At 40.0% G+C, this 22079-nt stretch overlaps 2 protein-coding genes and 2 long non-coding RNA genes across 5 annotated transcripts in view; 1 reads left to right on the top strand and 3 right to left on the bottom strand.

The window, feature by feature from the left end:
* Positions 1 to 22079, top strand: part of LOC112431480 (uncharacterized) — a 103356-nt gene that overhangs the window by 41595 nt on the left and 39682 nt on the right. The gene's annotated exons all lie outside the window — the stretch shown is intronic.
* Positions 1053 to 5885, bottom strand: LOC112432810 (uncharacterized). Its single transcript, XR_013096087.1, has 3 exons — positions 5802 to 5885; positions 2239 to 2592; positions 1053 to 2143 (listed from the first exon to the last, which is right to left on the bottom strand). It is a non-coding gene; the product is annotated as an uncharacterized LOC112432810 (long non-coding RNA).
* The window catches only part of LOC143415653 (uncharacterized), a 47102-nt gene continuing 32681 nt past the window's right edge, over positions 7659 to 22079 (bottom strand). The window contains exon 3 of the mRNA XM_076880982.1: positions 7659 to 7905. Coding sequence (XP_076737097.1) covers positions 7721 to 7905 — 185 coding nt within the window. The 3' untranslated portion in view covers positions 7659 to 7720. The remainder of the gene's footprint in view (positions 7906 to 22079) is intronic.
* Positions 15955 to 21108, bottom strand: LOC112431478 (uncharacterized). Of its 2 annotated transcripts, none has more exons than XR_013096067.1 (3): positions 20248 to 20366; positions 18410 to 18745; positions 15955 to 18171 (listed from the first exon to the last, which is right to left on the bottom strand). XR_013096067.1 is itself a non-coding variant. In XM_076880978.1 (3 exons), the coding sequence occupies exons 1-3, from the start codon at positions 20966 to 20968 to the stop codon at positions 17933 to 17935; spliced, it is 639 nt and encodes a 212-aa protein (XP_076737093.1). In that variant the 5' UTR covers positions 20969 to 21108; the 3' UTR covers positions 15955 to 17932. The 2 variants fall into 2 exon arrangements, 1 of the variants encoding a protein (XP_076737093.1); XM_076880978.1 differs by lacking the exon at positions 20248 to 20366 and adding an exon at positions 20905 to 21108.

Genomic DNA, 22079 nt, shown 5'->3' on the forward strand with positions numbered 1-22079 from the left:
GATGATGATGGGCATCATACAGTTTTCTGTGAAGTGGAAGCCATACTGAACGGCTCCCGGAGTGTTGCACACAATGGTCCCAACGATTATTCCTGTCTTTAAAAAGGCTGAATGGCTGCTGAAAAGCTTAAATACACACAACAGGTAATGAGGGAAAAGGAAACAGGTGGGAGCACAGTTGATAATAATCTCAGGATAAGGAGACATGGCATGTAGAATTAAACTCAAGCATGCAAGACACCAGAAAGTGAGAATAGAACAGGAATAAGAGAAACTTAGAAGCAGAACAACACATAAGGGAACAAACAGACTGAACTAAAAAAAAAAATTAAAAAAAATAAGCCACATCTCAAAGTCCAAAAAGAATGAAGGAGTCCACAACAGAAACGCCAAATGCTGTGTCAAAGGCCCAGGAACCGTGACGGCATGATTATTAAAGTATTAAATGCAGAGAAGGGAAAAAAATGATCAAAAGAGGAAAAGATGTGGCTGTGAAGACAGACTTCAGAATCCAGCAGGAATAAATATCAACAAAAAGCTGACTGATGCACATCTGTGACTGTGTTGAATACTGGCCTGTAGCTGGAATATAAACAATATTTACTCAGACTTCCTGAGTAAATAACTAATTTACATATTTGATAGACCAAGCCAACTTTATTAGTAAAGTTCTTTAAAACAGCAAGTGCTGACCAAAGTTAACAACAGAATAAAAATACAAAATCATTTATGTGAAAAGACTTTAAAACAATTTAAAAATCAGCTGTCACTCTGTGGCCACTGAAAAGGGGCATGTTTTAAGAAGTGATTTATAATGTGATGGTTTTCTGATAAATCACAGGGTGAGAAACAGGAAATACCAACTGTTTCTTCTTCTCACTGTGTGAAGTTTCCCCGATACTTTCATGACACATGTTGGGGACAGCCGATGAGATGCACTGGGAAATGTGACATATGTAATATAATGTTCCTTGATTTATTTTTTTTGCACACCATGTGTCAAAAAAAGCTTATTTTTTTAAAGCATTTTAATGATAAATATATGTTACACACAGGTGTGTTAATAACAATAACATGTTATAATTAGGCATAGTGCATAGTACACAAAGTACATAACGTTTCTTATTTCTTGTCTTTTTTTAATTTTCCTTTGTTTGCTCTGTTTTATGAGTATATTTGTATGTATATTTAAAGACAGACAAAATCACCAATGCAAACGTTCACAGATCTTTCAAGCCAAATATAAATACATTCATTGTCACAGAGCAGCTTCCACCACATCTGGCAACCAGCATCAGTGTGAATGACTTTTTAATATTTTCAAACAATAACTTAGTGTTGATATGAAAACAACAGTTACCTGAAAATTCAACAGCTCTTATAACCGAACTAACAATTTTGAGCAGCATTAAACAAAAATATTAAAGTTTTGACTTTCATCAATGTTACAAACTTATCTATTCCTATTTACTTCCCAGGGTGGGATCATTCAGTACACATTTGTTTGCATTGTTTAATTCATGTTTAGTTTAGTTCACAGTGAGCTTCAACAATCCCTCTAAATATTATAACATCAGGTTGTATCGTGACATAATAATAAAACAACTGTTTTCATTTCATTGTGAAGATGCGGGACAATTATCATGGCTAAAATATACAGTCTCAATGACCTTTCTCCCACAAAAACGCTATGATGAACAGATTCAACTTTTGGAGATATATTATATCAGTCAAGAACTCACTGAAGAGCCCGTATTAAAGCAGTTTGTAACGCTGGGTGCTTTTTCTCGGTTTATGATGATGATCTAATAATTTGTTAAAAGTTGTATAAAAATAAATGTGTTCATGCTGTAACAGCGTGCTTTAGTTTTCAGCAACAGAGCTTATGCATTTCTGTAGCAGCTTCATTACACTTCAGCTGAGTCCTCAGTAGGAAGTTTGACTAGACGTTGCTTCTTATGTTGACAAGTTCGTCGGTGTACCACAAAACCAATGGCAACAACAACAACAACAACAGCAAGAACAACAACAACAACAGGAATAATGGCCTGCTGAGTCAGAGCACTGACCCTTTCAGCATCATGCATGTTTCCATCTCCTTTTTCCATCACTTGTTTCTCCGACACGCTTTCATGTCTTTCAGCTGCAGAGAAAGCAGAAGTCACAGATGGAGAGGATTCTAACTGGATCATAAAGCTGGAGTTTTTAGTTTACATTTGATGAGCTCCACAAACTCACCTGTAACTGTGAGGTTAATGAAGTGACTGATCTCTGTGTGAACTCTTTTACTTCTCCCAGATTTCCTCACTGCTATGTGACACTCATACATCCCAGTGTCATTAAATGTAACATTCATCAGGATCAGAGAAACATCTCCATCCTTCATCTCCGGGTCCCTCAGCTTCACTCGGCCATGAAAAGATGGATGTTGGTAATTTTCATAGGAGCGTTTGTTCCTGTAAAAGTAGACGTAGCCGTCTGTGTTCAGGTCAGCTCTGCTCCACTTCAGCACTGAGATTATTTCTTCTGTTGAAATCTGACACTGGAGAGTGACGTCATCTCCAACTCTCCCCTGAACATCCTGCTGAAGAGCTGAATACATGAAAATAATGTGTTTTTCCCTTGTTTTTATCATTTCATTTCAAAACACTTTTTATTAATTATTAATCCCGAAGGTAATTAATTAATAAGGCTTACCAGCTGCTCCCATTCACACCACAATAAAACATTCACTCAGACAGAATGAGGCAATCAAACAAAAATAAATTACATTGCATATTTCATATTTTATCCATATTTATATTTAACATAGAGAAACACAATCACAGTCTCCAAAAGCTAATCTGTAGAGACCTTTTACAAAGATGCCAAACTCAACAGGAAGGAAAAGTCCTGGAGTGTCCAGTGTCCACTCATGCTCCACATATTCAATTCAATTCAATTTTATTCATATAACACCAAATCACAACAACAGTCGCCTCAAGGCGCTTTATATTGTACAGTAGATCGTACAAGAGCCCAACAATCATATGACCCCCTATGAGCAGCACTTTGGCAACAGTGGGAAGGAAAAACTCCCTTTTAACAGGAAGAAACCTCTGGCAGAAATGCACTTATTACTTCATGCAAAATCTCTTTTAACTTGGCTTGAGTAATGAATTGTGAACCTTCCTGCATTCATTCCCTTCTTGCTAAGCTGTGGTGCTGTTGTTGTCAGGCTTAACAGAGTTCCTTATTGTTTCTCCCTCCTTGTGTCACTTTTCCAAACATGAACTTTAATGTCTGTGGATTCTGGACGTCTTTATGAAGAAGCAACTGGTGAACCTGTGTGTCCATTAACAATTGCAGCAGGTTGGTCGGCCATGAAAAGATGGATGTGCACATTTGCACAGGAACGCACACGGCTGGAGATCGCTATTCCCCCACACTCATGGAGAAAAACATGGCTAGTGCTCCTCGGACTCGTGATACGGCAGGAGCGTCGTAAAAGCATGTGACGTCATCACCGCAGCAAAGAGTAAGAACAAAGTGGAACTTATCGGCAGAAATTAACACTGCACTTATAGCGATGCAATTGAAATATAAGGAGACTTTCGGACACACAGGGTCAACATTGCAATGAAATGTGTTTGACGAGCAGCAGTCACTCAGCAGCATGGTACAGTAGGAGAAAATATAATAAAATAAAATAATAAAAAAATAAAGAGAAAAATAGAAAAGACCAAAATATTAGAGAGACGTAGTAAAAGAGAAAAGATGACTAAATATATATGTATCTATAAATATATGTAGATATATGTAGTGATTAAAGAAAGTAAATCTTGAAAAGGAATATGATGGGGGGGGGGGGGGGGGGATCCTGGGCCATCTGACCTCAGGAAATCACATAATCACATGATAGGGTGGGGCCAGGTTTCACAATGAGCTCCCCCGAAACCCTGGCTGATTGTGACCCACACCCGTTTTCACACCTTGGCTCATGTGATTAGTTAGAGGATCATCAGGGGGTCCTTTTTCCCTGTTTGGGGGGAAACGCCCACTGGGTTTAAATCTGGGACTCTCCACCAATTGACCCTTAGAACTGAAGAAGCTTCTCGGATGAGAGGTGAAACGTCTTCAAACAACTCAAAGAAGTCCAGACGCTTTTCTTTCCAAGCTCCTTAATTGACTCTCCATTTACATTTACAAATTGGAGTCTATTACATAGATATGATAGCACAGTACCTGTAATATCTACAGCGTGCACTAATCGCGCTAATAGAATACTATGGTCAGCAGTACTGAACGCTGCACTAAGGACCATATCCCACATGGACGACAGGTCGGGGGGAGATATAATCACACCCACCCAAGACTGGGTGCCAAGCCCCAAGTTCAATAGAAGAAGAAGTGTTGAGTGCGAGAGAAACTCACCTGAGAGACCAAATCATGGCGAAGCTTGAAACCTCGATCCTCAGTAGCCGGTTACCAAGACTACGTGAAACACCCTCAGAAAATCTAGTAGATGATGTGAATGCAGCACTACAGACGATACAGCCACGATTACCAAGACTAACAAGCTAAAAAATACTATGGCAGCAGTGATCAATGAGATGCTCGGCTAAAAGTTGAACAGCCACAAGGAGCGGTACCTCCATGGGGAGACTAGAGACCAAGGTCAAGGTAGCATGAAGGGAGGTTAGCCAACCATTGGAGCTGCAGAAAGGTGCGATGAAGAAGGTGCCTAAGAAGTACAGGAAGCTGTCCATACCTGAGGCCTTGGAAACTGCTAAGCAACAACTCAGGAGAATAAACCAGCTGTTCTCCACAGAACCAGCCATGGTGGACTCTCAGTGGCAGGGGAACAGCACCACCAAGGCTGGAGATAGAGCAATACTGGAAGAACATGTGGGAGAAGGATGCAACCCATAACGGCAATGCTCAGTGGCTAGAGGATCTGAGGGAAGACCACAGCAACCTCCCTAAACAGTAACCATCACAGTGGCAGACATCCAAGAAAGCGTCTCCAGTATGAAGAGCTGGACAGCACCAGGATTGGCAAGAATACCAGAGGCACATACACCAGCTATTGGTAGACCGAGCCATTGCCCGAGACTGTAAAACCAGGCTGACCAACGTGTGCACTTTGTGGATTGATTACAAGAAGGCCACATGAAACATACATGGAACCACATAACCAAGTGTCCAGCACAGTATACAGAAACATCTGTGCTGAATACAGCCTGGAAGTCCCAAGGTCAAAATGGGAGACTGCCCCCTAGGGTGGTGGAGAATGACCGAGCTAAGATCCTGTGGGACTTCGGCCATAGTGATCGATGTAGCGGTTCCCAATGACAGCAACATCAGGAAGAAGGAACACAAGAAGCTCATGAAATACCGAGGGCTCAGAGAAGAGCTCGAGAGGATGTGGAGGGTGAAGGTAACAGTGGTCCCTGTGGTAATCGGAGCTACCCAGGCTAGGCGAGTGGCTCCAGCAGTTCCCAGAAGAACATCGGAGATCTCTGTCCAGAAGAGCGCAGTCCTAGGAACAGCTAAGATATTGCGCAGAACTCTCAAGCTCCCAGGCTTGCCAGAGATAGATAGATAGATAGATAGATAGATAGATAGATAGATAGATAGATAGATAGATAGATAGATAGATAGATAGATAGATAGATAGATAGATAGATAGATAGATAGATAGATAGATAGATAGATAGATAGATAGATAGATAGATAGATAGATAGATAGATAGATAGATAGATAGATAGATAGATAGATAGAGAACTTGTAGAAGTAAAAATATAAACACGTTACTCACCTGTTAATGCAGAAATTAGAAAACAAAACAGAAGGATTTTAAAATATCCCATGTTTAACAGGAGCATGAATACCACAGAGCAGCAGAGTCCAGAGTGAAACAGAAAGAGACTTTCTGGTAAATGATACTTACTGTAAACCCGTGGGTGGAGGATTTAAAGGAAATGAGTCAGTGACCTTCTGTTTAAAAACACACCAAATTAAATGTAAGAAATAAAAACAACCAATGAAGACTTCATGGCGATGTATAATAGAGAGATATATTCTCTGCTTAAAGAATCAGGTTTCATGTGCATCTGTTGAGTTTCACGTTACTGACAACAGCAAAAAAGCCAAGGGGTAAAGTTTCAGCAGCACAAGCTGCGTGTCACTTTGCATGTTGTTTGTGCTGCAGAGAATACCTGAGAGTACCTGTCATCCATGTCTACAGATTCTTCAGGGTTAGACCCAAAGTCACTGAACAGCCTGTACCAAGATCAGTTTAAAGTCTAAATCTCAGAGCTGACATTAAAATCATGTCATCTTTCTTCCATATTTGTATATTTATTGAACAACCCAGCAGCAGAAATGAAGCTGACAACAAATGCAAAAACATTTAAATTAAGTCATACTTATTTAAAATTATTATTAAGCAGATTTAATGAGAAAGTGAGTAACGCCTCTTATTCATCATGCTGTAATGTTTCTGGAAGCAGCGGTCACCTCAGTGAAAACAATCTCCCCACTGCTGACAGAACACCTGCAGACATAAACAATATCAATAAATACACTGATTATAGTCTCATGAATTTAAGTACATGGAGGTTTGTAAAAGCTCCTCAGAGCCCTCAAATGTTTTGTTTTTGTTTGCTTTGTTTGTTTGTTTGCTTTGTTTGTTTGTTTTGTATGGCCACCTGAATTAAAACCTGCGGGTAAGTGAAGACAAACACTGAGTGATCCACATATTACAGACAGAAGAACTGTTGAGTCTGTTACCGAGGTCTCCAAACGAATGTTTAAGGTCCAGTGTCAAACAGCCTTCCACCAGAGGGCACAAGCAGATGTGTCTGTGATGCATTCACTGAGCTTTCTTTTGAAGACAGTTTCATCATATGGTTAGAAGAAACTCCAACACACTGTATATACAGGGAGTTTATTAATGGAGTTTCTTTCATATCCCCAAATTTTAATGTATCTATTAAAAAAAATAGTTTGACTTTGTTACAATCTATTCTCCTTATAGAGTTGCCACGTTTTTCTTCCTTCATTGAAATTTGCTGTTGAACATTTTAGTTATAAAATAAGTTTAAAAATCATGTTTTATAATGAACTACGATCCATCGTGTAGATATAGAAGAAGCTGAGTCCAGCTGTGCCTGAGATTGATTTTGTCCATCAAATCTGTTAAAATCAAATCTGTAATGTCTGATAAGCAGACGACTCTCAGGTCTATTGTCAACAGACATGAAACTTCACAGTAACTAAGACTCTTGTGTGAAAGTGTTCCTGCTGCTTTAAGTCTGTGACTCACATGAACTTTGTTATCTGCTCTGAAGAGGACTGAAGTGTGTTTGGGTTCACTACAGCAACTCAACGTTTTCCATCAGACATCTTTGTGAAACCCACAGAAGCACACGAGAAGATCAAGTGAGACCAAAGTTTATTGAACCTGCAGAGAAACCAGATCACTGCTGTGGAGACGACAGCACACTTAGAAATAACATAAATAACAGCAAAGTTACTGAAGACATGAAAACATGGATTACATCTACATTTTAGTTAAATACTGTTTATGTATAAATGATGTCTTGGTCACACTTTTATTCTGAAAGGTTTGGTGAAGAAAATGTTATCTTTTTAATATAAAAAATGTAAGTAAATTTTCCAGCTTCTTTATAAAAGAAAACAATAACAAAAACTCTCCATTTGAACCTTCTGCCCTCAGTGGTTGTGTGAGGTTTCCTTCATGAGGAGAACAAACTGAATATAAACCAGTGTGTTTACAGTGAATGTGTCAGGTCTGAGCTGCTGTGTGGACCAGTTAGAGAGCAGCAGCTGGATCCCAGTGTTTGGACTGGTGGACGACTTCAGTGAGGAGTAGATGACATTTGGCTCTGGTAGAAACTCTGCACACACAAACACACAGGAGGAGAATATAAGCACAAAGCAGAGCCTCTCTGTTCTCTTTATATGTCAGTGAATGCATCACAGTTACAATAATGTAACTTTCAGTGTTTTATTATGTAACTTAATGAACTTTTGATATATTTTCTGCTGGTATGTCAGATCACTATGGGCTCAAATTGTGGTCATAAATATTTTTGTACTTCTAAATCAGTTTTGTATGTGTAAAAAGAACCTTTTTACAGGGAAAAAGGAAACAGAAAAAGGGAAAAAGAAAAGGGGACCTTTTTGTGTATGCGTAAAAAAAAAAGATTTGTGTGTGCACATAGCAAAAAAATAAGTGTGAAACTCTTTACTCAAGTTTCATCTCACATGTACGAATTTGACCCTATTTTCTTCCTTTCAGCTGATTGTACTGTATTTTGATCCGGGTCGTAATCTGCATGAAAACAAGCGCTCACTCTTCCTGCTCAACAATTAACAAGGACGGAGCCTTATACCACGTGATACAGAAGCCAGCTGGCTGCTAAAATTGGCAAGGAAAAAACAAGAGCACGTGAGAGATGACCAGAAAGTGACAGGAGAAAATCCGTCCCGGTCAACCACCCAAACCTCAATAACTGGAATCTTATACAGCGCCTCCCCATATCCGTTGAACTCCCGCAGGCACAAAGAAATTACGGAGGCTATTACTTATCACCTGACCAAAGGCTCCCGTCGTCACTGTGCAAAACGGTTTAGGAAAATGATCAGTGCTGTCCCGCAACTACTTTTCTATTGTTTCACTACCTGCTCTATACATGCAGTGTCGAGCAACGGTGGAGACAGAATTTCAAGCAGTACAACATTTTGCGGCAAAATGTGAGACATTTGTTGTTTTAATGTTTATTTATTGTTTTTATGTTCAGTCTCAACTGTTACGAAGTTGTTGTGCAGTTAATAAGTGCAATAAATATTTATACTGGAAAAGAAAATTGTGAGAGAATCGTGATCTCAATTCTAAGCCAAAAAATCGTGATTCTCATTTTATGCAAAATCGTGCAGCCCTAGTCTCCGGTATCATAGCTGTGTCCAAATTCAGGGGCCGCATCACTGCTGATGTATGATCTGGAAACCTGACCGGTACCACGCATGCGCAAATCTTGCGCGTCACTTCCTCTCTTTGCCAACATTGCAACAGTTAATATATTTGAATGACACGGTTAAAGCCCAGTTAGCTCCTCGCATTTCTCGACAACCCTGCCTCTTTTTCGACTGCCCGGGACATTTAAGATAAAGAGTTTACTGGCAATTGACAGTGATAGGGGAGTGACTGGGGAGTAAACTGCCATTAAACGAACAGAAGAAGGAGAGAACATCTGCACATGCGCGGTACAGATCAGGTCCCGGTCTGTAACTACTGGACCGTACTTAAAGTTAGAATTTGTTATTTATTATGAACAGGAAGTGTCTCAGCATTACAGGAATGAAAGTTACAAACCTCAAGTTCAAAGCATTACAGCAGTTGTGGAAAAAAGTACACACATACTAAGACCGAAATTAAGAGGAAGAGGAAAACTCCCAGCAGCTGCCTCCTCCTCTTTTGTCCTGTAAACTGAAGATGGAGGGCTTTCTTTTTATTTTGCAATTTGTTGAATGGTTTTATTTTTCATGCTGTGGTTAAAATATATCAAACTGCCGATGCTGTGTATCATGTAAAGCACAAGCAGAAAATGTGTCCAAGACCCAGATGTTCATGATCCAAACTCTTGTTGTTAAAATGAGTAACGAAACGTTTAAACTGTTGTGAACACTAAATGAAGGTTTTACTGGAGTTTTTCTCCTGACACCAGTTTGATCCTCCAGAGAGCAACAAGTGTGACTCCATCAGTGCTTCAGTTCACTGTGTGAGCAGCACATTTGGATCTTTGCTGTGATGAATTTATGATGGAGAAAAGCTTCAGGAAAAAAGGAATTCCTGAGTTTTTATACAGCTGAAAGATTTTAGAGAACTTTACTTTGAGATGAGCCTGTCCTAAAACACAAATACCTGTATATTACTGTAACTGTGATATATGTTGACATTTCCTCATTCTTTCACTTTGCTGTATATATAAATTTGCGCTCTTTCCTGTCGTGCTTTGGTTCAGATCATCTCTTTCTTTTCTTCATCAGGAGGATGATGAAGGGGAGGATCCTTCTTCTGTTTTTTAGAGATCACAACAGCAGCTGCAACAGCGAACACAAGTAGTAACAACCCAAAAGCCACCAGTCCATCATATCTTCTGACTCCATCTCCATCATCTCTGGCTCCTCGTGGTCGAGCTGCAGGAGAGAAACAGGTGTGAGGTGTCAGCTGATCACATCACTCAGACCAGCTGCTTTCTACAAAGTCTCATCAGCAACATCTTTAGAAACAAACATCAACAACCAGGAAGCAGCTTCACCTCTGATCACACACACACTCAACTCTACTCACTCACCTGGAGGATCAACATGAAGGTAGATGATGCTGATGGATTTCCATGATCGTGTTTTTCTCACAAAGATACGACACTCGTATGTTCCAGTGTCATTAGTTGTCACATCCTTCAGAATCAGAGACACGTCTCCATCCTTCATCTGTCTGTCCTGCAGATCCACCCAATTCTTAAAAGATGGATGCTGTTCATCTGGAACAAACAGATCATCCCGGTACAAAAGAACATATTCTGGCTCCAGGTCAGCTCGGCTCCATTTTACACATATGTTGTTGTTTGGAGCTCGACATGTCAGATCGACGTTCTGTCCAGACTCAGCTGTGATGGTTTTCTGGTCTGAAAGAGGAAACAACACAGAGCAGAAAGGTTAAAATTGAAACCGTTCACTCCTACAGTCAGTGAAGAGCAAAAAAAAGAAAAGGAAAGGGGGGGGGGGGGGGGGGGACTGTACCCCCTTTGCTATTGGTGGAAAAGTGTACCATGCAGACCAGTTTTTAAAAAAGGCAATCTGTGGGATTTGGTTGTTCAGGAAGACGGGAAAGTGTTGGGAGTGATGCCGGCGAGAGAGAGATTGATAGTGAGTTCTGCAGGTGGAGAACAGGAGCTGCTGTCAGGCCTGCAGGTCTCTCCTCTGTCTTGTGGTGGACAAACTTTTTTTTTATACTGGCACACATAATATATATATATACATAATATATAATATATATATATATATATATATATATATATATATATATATATATATATATATATATATATATTTTATTACAATTTCTATTTGCCTTTCTAGTTATGAAAATAATTTACTAAACATGTCTGGGATTTTTACACAAAAAAACTATAACTACTACTTAGAATTTTAAGTTTTTTTGTTGTGGTAATACAAAAACATAAGTAAATTCACACACATACGGTTATACTGAAAAGAGTGTTACCAAGCAAGGCAAAAAGAAAAATTCAAAAAGGTTTTATACTGTTTTGTACTTATTGGGCTACATCTTTATTATATAAGCTATACAGCACATACAATCAAAATTGATGATTTATGTTTAATTATGTGCACTAAAGATATAAAGTTAGACTATATTTATATGAAACATGTGTATACTTACTGCATTTACCAAATGTAACACCTGTCTTTTTTATTTTTTTTAAACAGGCCTTTGCATTTGCCACCACACACACACCACTGTATCACATAAAGTATAAAGTATCTCCAGTTGCTGTAAAACAGCATTTCATTTGTGTCATTTTGTTTTTATTAGCCTGCATCTGTGTAGCAAAACATATTTCCGACCCTGTAATCAATAATTTGCTGGTTTTTTTCCTTTATCATAAGAGGCCAAGCTGCAGTATAGAAACTTGGAGAGGAGGTCTGGTTAAATGTTGTCTGCCGTGTGTACATGTGTGATTTAAAGAAAGATTTGAGATTGTCACCATGTAGTGAATTTACCTAAAAGTAGCCCAAAACATAAAAAAATGAAAAACTAACAAGCTCTTTCATACCTGAGGAAAAATCCAATAACAAGAAAATAAAGGAGACACATAAAGAGAAGGACCTTTGTCCACCCTCCATCCCGTGGACGGTATCTTATTTATCCTGTCTTTAATCTTGTTTGTCAATCATTTCATTTATTTGGTAGTTTTACATTTAAGACTTGTGACTTTTTGTTTTGATTTTTTCCTTGGCGATAAAATATTTCTCTAAATACCTGCCTGTGTATCTGATATGTGTGCAGTATCATCTGCTACTATTCGATCTTGCTCAATTGAATGCACTTGTGTGCATGTAAACTGCATTCCTGTAGTAACACAGGGAACAGCTGTATTAACATTAACGTTTCCAAATTATATGAACACGTTGCTTTACCGGACTGACACATAAAAGATCTGATCACTTGGTGTTAAAAATAATATTAAATAGATACTTCCTCTTTGTGCTCAGCACACATTAACTCAGAGACAACTGAGCGCATATCAGTGCACAGTTTAAGGAACGGTGCACATGAAGTAAATGTAGGTTTCCCATTATCAGAACTGTGGAGAAGATGAATTAGGAATAATACATCTTTACAGCTTGCGCGATACAACAAAACTGTTTTTGATGCAGGAGTGCAAACATGTTTAAGTCACGCCGCTTCAAAGTGAAGCAACAGGACACTGCGATGCCTGCTGTGAAAGGCAGAACTGATGGTGATGATGAGCTTTGAGTAATACAGTTATAAACATTTTTGTTTACAGCAGACTCTTCTTGTCACAACTTAATCATACAAACTGTAAATGTGTGTGAGTAGGGGAGACTGGGGATAGTTGTAACTTGGGTCAGTTGTAACACTTCCAATTTCTCCAATCAGGGTAAATGTCAAATGATGTGATTCATCCTGTAAATGCCCAATTCAGTTCTTCTATCACATGTGAAAAATTATCTGCTTTGCAGTTAAACTCATCAAACTTAAATTGTGTTTAGTGCTAGTGTTTTAGCCGTTGGCTGTAATGTTAGCTAGTTCATGGCTATAGGAGTCTGGGTCAGTTGTAACAGCAACAGTCTGGGTTAGTTGTAACAATAATGCAGATGTTACAACTTACCAAACTATTACTTTAACTTATATTAAACAAGTTGGGGCAACGACATCAGCAGAGAGAGGTTCACTGGTCACATTTGTATATGCGGTTAATGCCATTCCTCCACTGTTTGTGTTCCCACACATACATTATGCAGACCACTGTGTCAGAGATGGACCAGCAGGAAGTACTGGTAGTGGAAATAAATCAGGATGGGTGCAAGAAACAGATTTCCTCATCTTTCTGAAGCACTTTGCAAACCACACCAAGGTAAGCCATAAAAGAAGTAATTCTTCTCATGGACATCGCAGTGGAATTGTGATGCTGGTGCACAACTACATTTATTCAGCTTCATTTTTATGTTCAAAAGTTGGTGCAAGAGTTGTAGCTTACAATGCTTACAATGCCCACTGAGCCAGGAGGACTACCCAAAATTAATGAAATATTCAGTTGTTGAAAATTCCATAATTTGTCTATTTTGGGGGGTGAAGAAAAGCTAGATTTCAGCATTCTGTCTCACACACACACACACAGCTACATAAATGGCTCTAAGTGCATTCATGTGTTGAGTAAACCAAGATTACATGTTAAGATTTTGTCAGTAAGCTTATTTCATTGTGTTACATTTCACCCCAGGATATGTTACAACTAACCCAGACTATGGGGTTAATTGTAACATTTCGCTCTTTGTGTTACCATGCAATGAGTAATTGTGCTGCAAAGAAAATAGCTGTTTAATTTAACAATTTAATAGCAGAGACATGTAAATACTTTGCATTACATTTTGAATCCACTACCTTAAAAGAGCTCCAAGCTACAGACAGAAATGTCAAAAATGTTACAACTGGTCTCCCCCACATCCAAAAACTAACATTCACTTTCTGGAATTACTTGCTGCCAGGGAAAGAGTGTCCTCTCTGTTAGCAGCCCAAACTAAAGCCGCTCTAACATCTAACAGCGGGTAAGAAATAAATCGGTAAGATTTTAAAATCAAACCCAACGAGGGAGACAGACAGTAAAGTCCAGCAGAGCCACGGAGATGCTACAGAAAACATGTTTCATGAGCTTCTGTCTAAACCGTGTTGAGCGGAGTTATTTTTAACGACGTGCTGCCTTTGAGTGCAATTTGAAAATTCACCTCCGCCTAAAACAATAACCCACGACATGTTTAGTAAAATGTAAATCAGCCTATATTAATAGGCTGATTTTACAGGATAAGATTGTGGTTCAAGCACTGTCTCTGCTTTTTTCCCCATAACCACAGTTAGGTTAGGTTTAGGGTGTTTCGTGCTGTAACGGCCTGGTAATAATAGGAAATACATAAAAATATTCTTGAGGCAATGCTCATGTTGTTTTATCACTTTAGTTTTATAAAACATGAAAATATCTCAAAGGTTCCTGGCGACATGTCAAATAACATAAACATAAGCATCTTTTAGAATATCGATTTCTGATTTTATGGTTGCAGACTCAAAGACACCATTCCACTTAGGAATGTCCTGTTTATTCTATTCTATTCTATTCTATTCCATTTAGGAATTTGAAACCACAAGCGAGACGTCAGCGATCACAACAAGACAAGATGTAGTGATCTGACACAGAACGTCTGTATCGAGGCGTTACCTTTCCGGGAAAGGTAACTCATGTGCAAACAGCTTGAATATTTTTTATGACTCAAACAAAGCTTGTATAGGTGACGTTCCGGTTAAACGAGCACACGCGTGACAGCAGGGAATATCGCCTCAGATTCCAGTATTTTGGTCTGACATGCTGTGACATTTCTAAAGTAACCAAAGATATAGAAAATATTAAATAACTTAATATTTTTAGATGGTTTTACAGGTGTAGAGTGGCTCGAATCAATAAAGACATTTAGTATGAGTGAATCTCAAACCTGTGAAACACGTGATGTCCCACCAAGCTATTCCCACAAAGTTGGGAGCATGAAATGTCCAGAATGTCTCAGTATGCTGAAGCATTAAGAGTTCCTTTCACTTGCACAGTTCACTCTTGAAAAAACAACCTCACACACAAAGCAGTCAGACAAAAAAGTTGACTCGGTGACGATGCAGCAGCTGTTTTGTATCCAGTATGGAGGAAACGTCAAACGGACAGAAATAAACTTCACAAAATATCTTCTGTAAATACTTTTCACATGTTGTGCACTCCTGGTGTTCCCCACAGTCTCCCACTCAACTTCCAACCTGGTCAAACCTGTTTTACTTCCAACATTAGTCAGGACCAGGCAGGGTAAGGCCTAAAAATAAGATTTTCATGTTGTCATACACTGAATGTCCATCCATCCATTCGCTTCCGCTTCTCCTTTTCAGGGTCGCGGGAGCCTATCCCAGCTGTCATAGGGCGAGAGGCGGGGTACACCCTGGACAGGTCGCCAGTCTGTCGCAGGGCCAACACACAGGGACAGACAACCATTCACACTCACATTCACACCTAGTGGCAATTTGGATTTTCCAATTAACCTATCCCCACAAGCTGCATGTCTTTGGACGGTGGGAGGAAGCCGGAGTACCCGGAGGGAACCCACGCAAACACGGGGAGAACATGCAAACTCCACACAGAAAGACCCCGGCCTGATGGTGGAATTGAACTCAGGACCTTCTTGCTGTGCGGCTACAGTGCTAACCACCGTGCTGCCTTACACTGAATGTGTAAACTTATTTTTATGACTGCTGTGTAATAAAGTGAAAACTTTTCAGCTCTGATTTCAAAACCCAAAGGATTTCAATTATGCTTTCTAGATATGAACTTTCTAAAGCTGACTAACAGTTGATGTTCCTCTTTTTTAAACAGTCTTACACAGAGGGTAAAAATATATACCACTTACAGTTTCCACTTTAACAAACACAGGAGTGTGAAAAATGTAAAGTTCCTCCTTTAGTGTAAATATTTGATGATCTGAGGAGAAATTTATCCTGACATTTAAAAGAACAAAGTCAGCAAATCAGCAAACGCATCAAACTACAGTTAACATGCAGTCACATCTGTAAACATCAAACACACATGAAAATGTTTAATTTTACAGCTCCCAAAGAATTTAATCACAAAACATCTGGAAGACAATCATTTTAATCCCAACAGCAAAATAAATATTTACCCTTTATTAACAACAGTTATTAAAAAGCTATATCCTGAAAAAGGCTACAATCGTAGAAATGTTCACACTCTTTCCAAAAGTCTCAGTAACTAAAACATGATGATTTGTGTTGATACTAGTGTAGAGGAACAGAGAGTGCAGGTGAACAGTGAGTCCTAATGTAGATGAACTCTGAAACACCTCAGTGGTCCTAAGTTGTCAGTGACGTTCAGCTGAAATACCTCCAAACAACCAAATATCCTCGATACGATCAGATGACTGTCTGTGAAGCAAAGACCTGATCTGGATCTAATGCTGTGGTCATGTTGACTTACAATGAAAATGTCTGTGAAGCTTCTCAGTCATCCAGGTCATCGTAGTCAAGGAGCTTGGAAAGATCTGGGACTCTCCACCATTTGACCTTAGAACTGAAGAAGCTTCTCGGATGAGAGGTGAAACGTCTTCAAGCAACTTAAAGAAGTCCAGACGCTTTTCTTTGCAAGCTCCTTAGACTACCATGAAAATCTAACAGTGCCTCTGTAGAGTTTCACAATGAGGCGAGAACACTTTGCTTTAGTTTTATGTTCAGGATGAACTAAGGTGCTGCACCAAGAACCAAGATGAAGGATAAAGATCAGCTGAAGGTCCAGATACATCTCCCAGGTCCTGTTTCAGGAGTTTGCTGAATTTCTTCCCATTTCTTAAGGACATGACTTTCACATGCTGCCTCATCTGTGGGTGGGGTTTTTTTTGTTTGTTTTTTTTGTTTAAACTTGTCCTGTGGCCAGCTTTGCTCGGGTGGTACAGGCAGCAGTGCTTTGATTCCTGGCTTCTATAGTTTTAAAGGACAAGATACCAAACCCTGAGTGTGAGAATGTCAGGTAAAAGAAACAAGTAGAAATGTGAGAATAAGAAGAGAATAGATTCATTCATTGTCACTATACAGTTGCTGTACAATGATACAGAGCATCTCCGACCCAGTGCAAACATATGTGTGTGTGTGTGTGTGTGTGTGTGTGTGTGTGTGTGGGGGGGGGGTTAACATATGTACAGTATTAACAGGAACAAATATATAAAATGTACAAACAACAGTAGATAAATAGTGTTTTGTATATACAGTTCGGGTTATTGCACATAGAATTTGGGATTGCACAGTGGTGTAACTGTTACTGGTGCATGTGTGAGTTCAGGGTGGTTATGGCTTTAGAGAAGAAACTGTTTTTGTACTGATGCACCTGTAGCATCCCTGAGGAAGCAGGCTGAACATGTTGGGAAAACCCGAATGCTTTTGTCCACAGTCACATTTGCAATACAGAACTTGATATAGTCCAGTGCTGTGAAAGGTTTTAGCTCCTGGTGTTCAAATATGTCCCAGTCTGTCTGTGTGAAGCAGTCCTGTAGCTTTCAGGCCAGGCTGTAACAGTCTTTGTGGTGGGCCTGGCACTGCGTCTGAGGGGGGAGTAGGCTGGGGAGAGCAGGAGGGAGAGGTGGTCCAACTGGTCGTAGTGGGAGAGGGGTATGGCTCGATGTTGGAGTAAACATGATGTAGAGTGATCTCTCCCCTGGTGGGACATTTCACATGCTGATGGATCTTTGGGAGTAGTCTTCATGCTGACCTTATTAAAATCACCTGCAGTTACGTGAACACCGTCCCGCTGCTGTTGATGGTGTTCAGTAGCATAGAGAGCTCCGTGTTTACCGATAGAAACCGATAGTACAAAAAGAAATGAGAAGGATGTACAAACTAAGCAACTAAAGAAAAGAAAAGAGTACTGAGACGGAGAGCTGCAAGCTGCTGCAACAGTGTGCGCCGCCATCTTGAGTGGTGTAGCAACAAAGTGCTTTGAGGGTCCAAACAGTAAAAAGGCTGCATAAGTACCATGTAAGACTTGATGTTGTACCAGGCTGCTGTTTTCATCCTGCTGACACTCTGATTTCAGAACAGATGTCAGCTGGTTCATCAGAAGGAAGATGATTGGATGAATTTCTGTTTGGCAATTTTGAAGCGATCACGAGAGCAACAAGGAGGACAAGAAGTAACAACCCAGAAGCTACCAGCCCATAATGACTGTTGACTTCATCCTGCTTCCCTTCATCTTCCTCCTTCCCTCCATCCTCCTTCCCTCCATCCTCTGTGTCTCCTCCTGTCTGACCTGCAGGTGAGAAACAGGTGTGAGGTGTCAGCTGTCAGGTAGGTGATGAGTGAAGAACAGAACAGAATCCATTTCCTCTTCAAACTGCTGTCAGACATTATCTACTGCACTCTGATCACATCACTCAGACCAGCTGCTTTCTACAAAGTCTCATCAACAACATCTTTAGAAACAAACATCAACAACCAGGAAGCAGCTTCACCTCTGATCACACACACACTCAACTCTACTCACTCACCTGGAGGATCAACAACACTCAGGGTGATGCTGCAGAGGAGCTTCAAACCATCTGTACGTTTCTGGATGACACCACACTCGTATGTTCCAGTGTCATTAACCGTCACGTTCTTCAGAATCAAAGACACGTCTCCATCCTTCATCTGTCTGTCCTGCAGAGCCACCCGGTTCTTAAATGATGGATGCTGCTTGGTGGTATTAAATTTTTTGTCATAAAAAAGGACAGAGCTATCTTTCAAGTCTGGTTTGCTCCAGTCTAAAACTGTGATGTTGTTGTTTGGAGCTCGACATGTCAGAGTGATGTCCTGTCCAGACTCAGCTGTGATGTTTTTCTGGGCTGAAAGAGGAAACAACACAGAGCAGAGAGGTCACGAAGGTTAAAATGCAACTTTTCATTTCTAGAACAGTGATTATTGTGATGGGCTCCATCCAAAAACACTCAAAGAGAAACATGAAACATATGAGTCCAGCAGAATTTCAGGACCGTGTCAGCGTAACCTTAAACAATTGTTGTTTTTTTCACAGCGTTATTATTTTAGTTCGATGTTTTGCGCTGGTTTTCATTTTAATTTGCTTTCAAATGGATAACACACGTTAACAATTTTCATACTCGTTTTCAGTCATGATTTAAATGTCATTAAAATAATGGTTATTTTGCTGGTTATTGGTATCAATGCGCTTTTGCCGATACAAAAACACATATTTATTTCCCAGGTCAGGTCTTTTACACTTTACAGTTGTGATTGTGTTGTTGTTTGGAGCTTGACACGTCACATTGATGTTCTGTCCAGACACAGCTGGAAACAGCACAGATCAGAGAGGTTAAAGGTTAAAATGCAACTAGTCTCTTGTACAGCAGCCAAGCAGAGTGAAGATCAGTGACTCTCTGTCACTCCTATCAAAGAGTCTCAGGGCAACATTAATACAAGAAAGATTTTTTGAGAACAACATCGAAATTTCCACATTAAAGTCCAAATTATATTTCAAGGTCCAAGGCTATCCATGACTCCACGCTGATGTTTTTTCCTCAAACTTGTTAATGGATAATACAAAGCAAAGCAGCACGTTCGGTACATGTTAGAGTCTCTGCGTGTTGTGGTAAACACGGACACACAGCGTGGGGAGGTCGTGTTTCAGCCCTGGCTGGTGAAGAGAGTAAAGACGGCGGGGCCACAGCCTGGTTTGTGTGCTGTGGAGTCGGCCCTGTAGGGCGGACTGTACACAGTGCTGCACGTTTGTGTAACGCTGGATTGTGCTGCAGAAGAGGCTGCAAGAGGTTAACTTTACTTTATGTTCAACGTGATAGTACGTGTTTAAAAAAAACTAATAACAAACATCGACAGGAAAAACATACTAAGAAGCTGCGACACCTCAATGTACAAAAATAGGAAAATACTTCCTAAACAATTCCCAAATCTGCCACAAGATGGCGATCCAGGACAAGGAATAAAAGCATTGCTGCTCAGCCAGTTGCGTGTCAGTCAGTGTTGTTGATCTTGTCTGAATGGATGAAATTCTGAACACAGAGAAGATCAGATTTTGATCCACCATGAAAGAATCTGATCGGTAACATCATCATTTTTCAGGCAATGATCCTGATCTTAATAGAAAAACACACGAGGGGAGGCCGGTCCGTGACTGATACCCACACGGCTTCAGCATTAATGATCATTTCCATGTAAATGTGAAGCGATTCAGACAGTTTCCTCCTGCTCACTGGGACAGGAAGTACAACCCTTTTTAAGACTAGCAGGAAAACCTCGGGCTCGTTTGTGACAGCGTTGCGTTTACTCGCTCCTTCTTCTGACGGATTTTCTAGTTTATAAAGTTTCGTTTTACCTCAACCCTTAAAGAGATGGTAGAAACAACTTCCGAGCGAAAACTCTGCATTGTTAGAAAGTTTAACGAGGATATCCAGACGACTTAGAAGAAGTAGGACCGGGAGAGGACCAGGCCTCTGCTCTGCTTTAGAAGCTTCCGGAAAGCCCCGCCCCCTTCTCTGACGTCACATTTTCCCGTCCCCGGTGCGGCACTTTTAAATCTCTTCAGAGTAAGTACAACACTGAGCGAACATCAGCACAGATGTGGAGTTTGTTTCACACATTTGTGTCCTGCTCACAGTGACAGCAGACTGCTCACGTAGTTTACACTGAAAGAAGAGCAGTGGAAGAGTCGCTGTGATACCGTAATCAAGTATAACTGTGTGTTGTCAGTGTAATGTAATGTGTACTTTATTAATCCAGTAGGAAATGAGTCCGCTGCATTTAACACATTCAGTCAGTGAAGCAGCGAGCGCCCCGGGAGCAGTGTGTACAGACGGTACCTTACTCGGGGATACCTCAGGGGCGGTGAAGCCCCGACCTTCCGATCATAACACAAGCACCCTGATCCATCTCTGCCACCTCAGTGTGTTGTCAGTGTTACAGTTACAGTGGATCGCAGTGTGTTATGAGTGTGTAGTTACAGTGTAAAAAACAAAAAATCAGTTGAACTCACTTGAACAGACAGCCGAGAGAAGGCAGGTGAAAATCACAGAGCAGCAGGCTGATGTCAGGTCCATTACTTGTACTTCTGTGGGTGCGCAGATCAGAGTGTTTCTAAAGTTCGCAGAAAAAAAGTTCCTGAAAAATTGATTTTACCCTAAAATTGTTGCCAAAGCCCGAACTGGTTGGCAGATGTGTCAGCGACCTGCTGCCAAAACCGTCGGTGGAACTGTGATGTCCCTGAGTGGACGAAGGCGGAGAAAAGCGAGAAAATCAAGATTCCCGGACTAACCGGAAATAATACCGATGTCTGCTTTCAGAGTAAAGTTAAGTAAAATAAAGCCTTGGATAACTTCCTGCTGACTGACGAGGCAAAACTTTATTTTGAAGGAACTTGCGTCATCAATACGGAAACTGCAAGTGCAGGTTGTTTTAGCTTTCAGTCAAAAATTTTTCCGCCCAACTTCCTCGTGTTGTGGGATCAAAAATGACCCCACATTTTATTTTCACTCGAAAACAAAACAACACAAACAAACCAGGGTATATTTTTATGTAAACAAGGTCTGGTGGTCCTTAATCGCAAAATGAAGGGGGGATTTTGTGGTAATGTGATGGTTTTAAGTAAAACTAAAGGTGTATGTACTTTAAAAAAAAAACCTTAAATGAGGTGGGTCGTTTTTGATCCAGAGGACAAGAGTATGGCAATCGGGAGGACATTATGAGGGTTAAAAGGGTCTTGTTGTCTATAATGTGTCAAAAATTGCTCTAATATATCTCTCTCATGAATGATAGCAACTGATGTATTTCCTTTATTTATCTGGGTAAATGTGTCATTTATATTAAAAACGTCCTTTTAAAAAGAGATGTGGCCAAGATGGCGGGAGAAGTTGTAAGAAATATAACATTGCAGTCGTATGAGGATATTTAAGTCACCATAAAGGACTGATTTGATTGCAATGTGGAACAATTACAGTGTCATAAAGATACTTCAACAACAGCTCATTTCTTCATTGTATTTATAGCTCATTCAGAAATCATCTTCACTACAGTCTGTTTAAAAATATAAGAATATTAGAGAAAAACACTCAGAAACATCAGAAATGACTTTTTAGTCCAACACATAAATTTCTGGATTTCTAACAAACCCTTTCAGTCTAAATGTTAAATCCTTAGTTTGAATCAGTGAAG

This window comes from Maylandia zebra, unplaced genomic scaffold (genome assembly GCF_041146795.1).
Source record: "Maylandia zebra isolate NMK-2024a unplaced genomic scaffold, Mzebra_GT3a scaffold02, whole genome shotgun sequence".
NCBI lineage: Eukaryota > Metazoa > Chordata > Actinopteri > Cichliformes > Cichlidae > Maylandia > Maylandia zebra.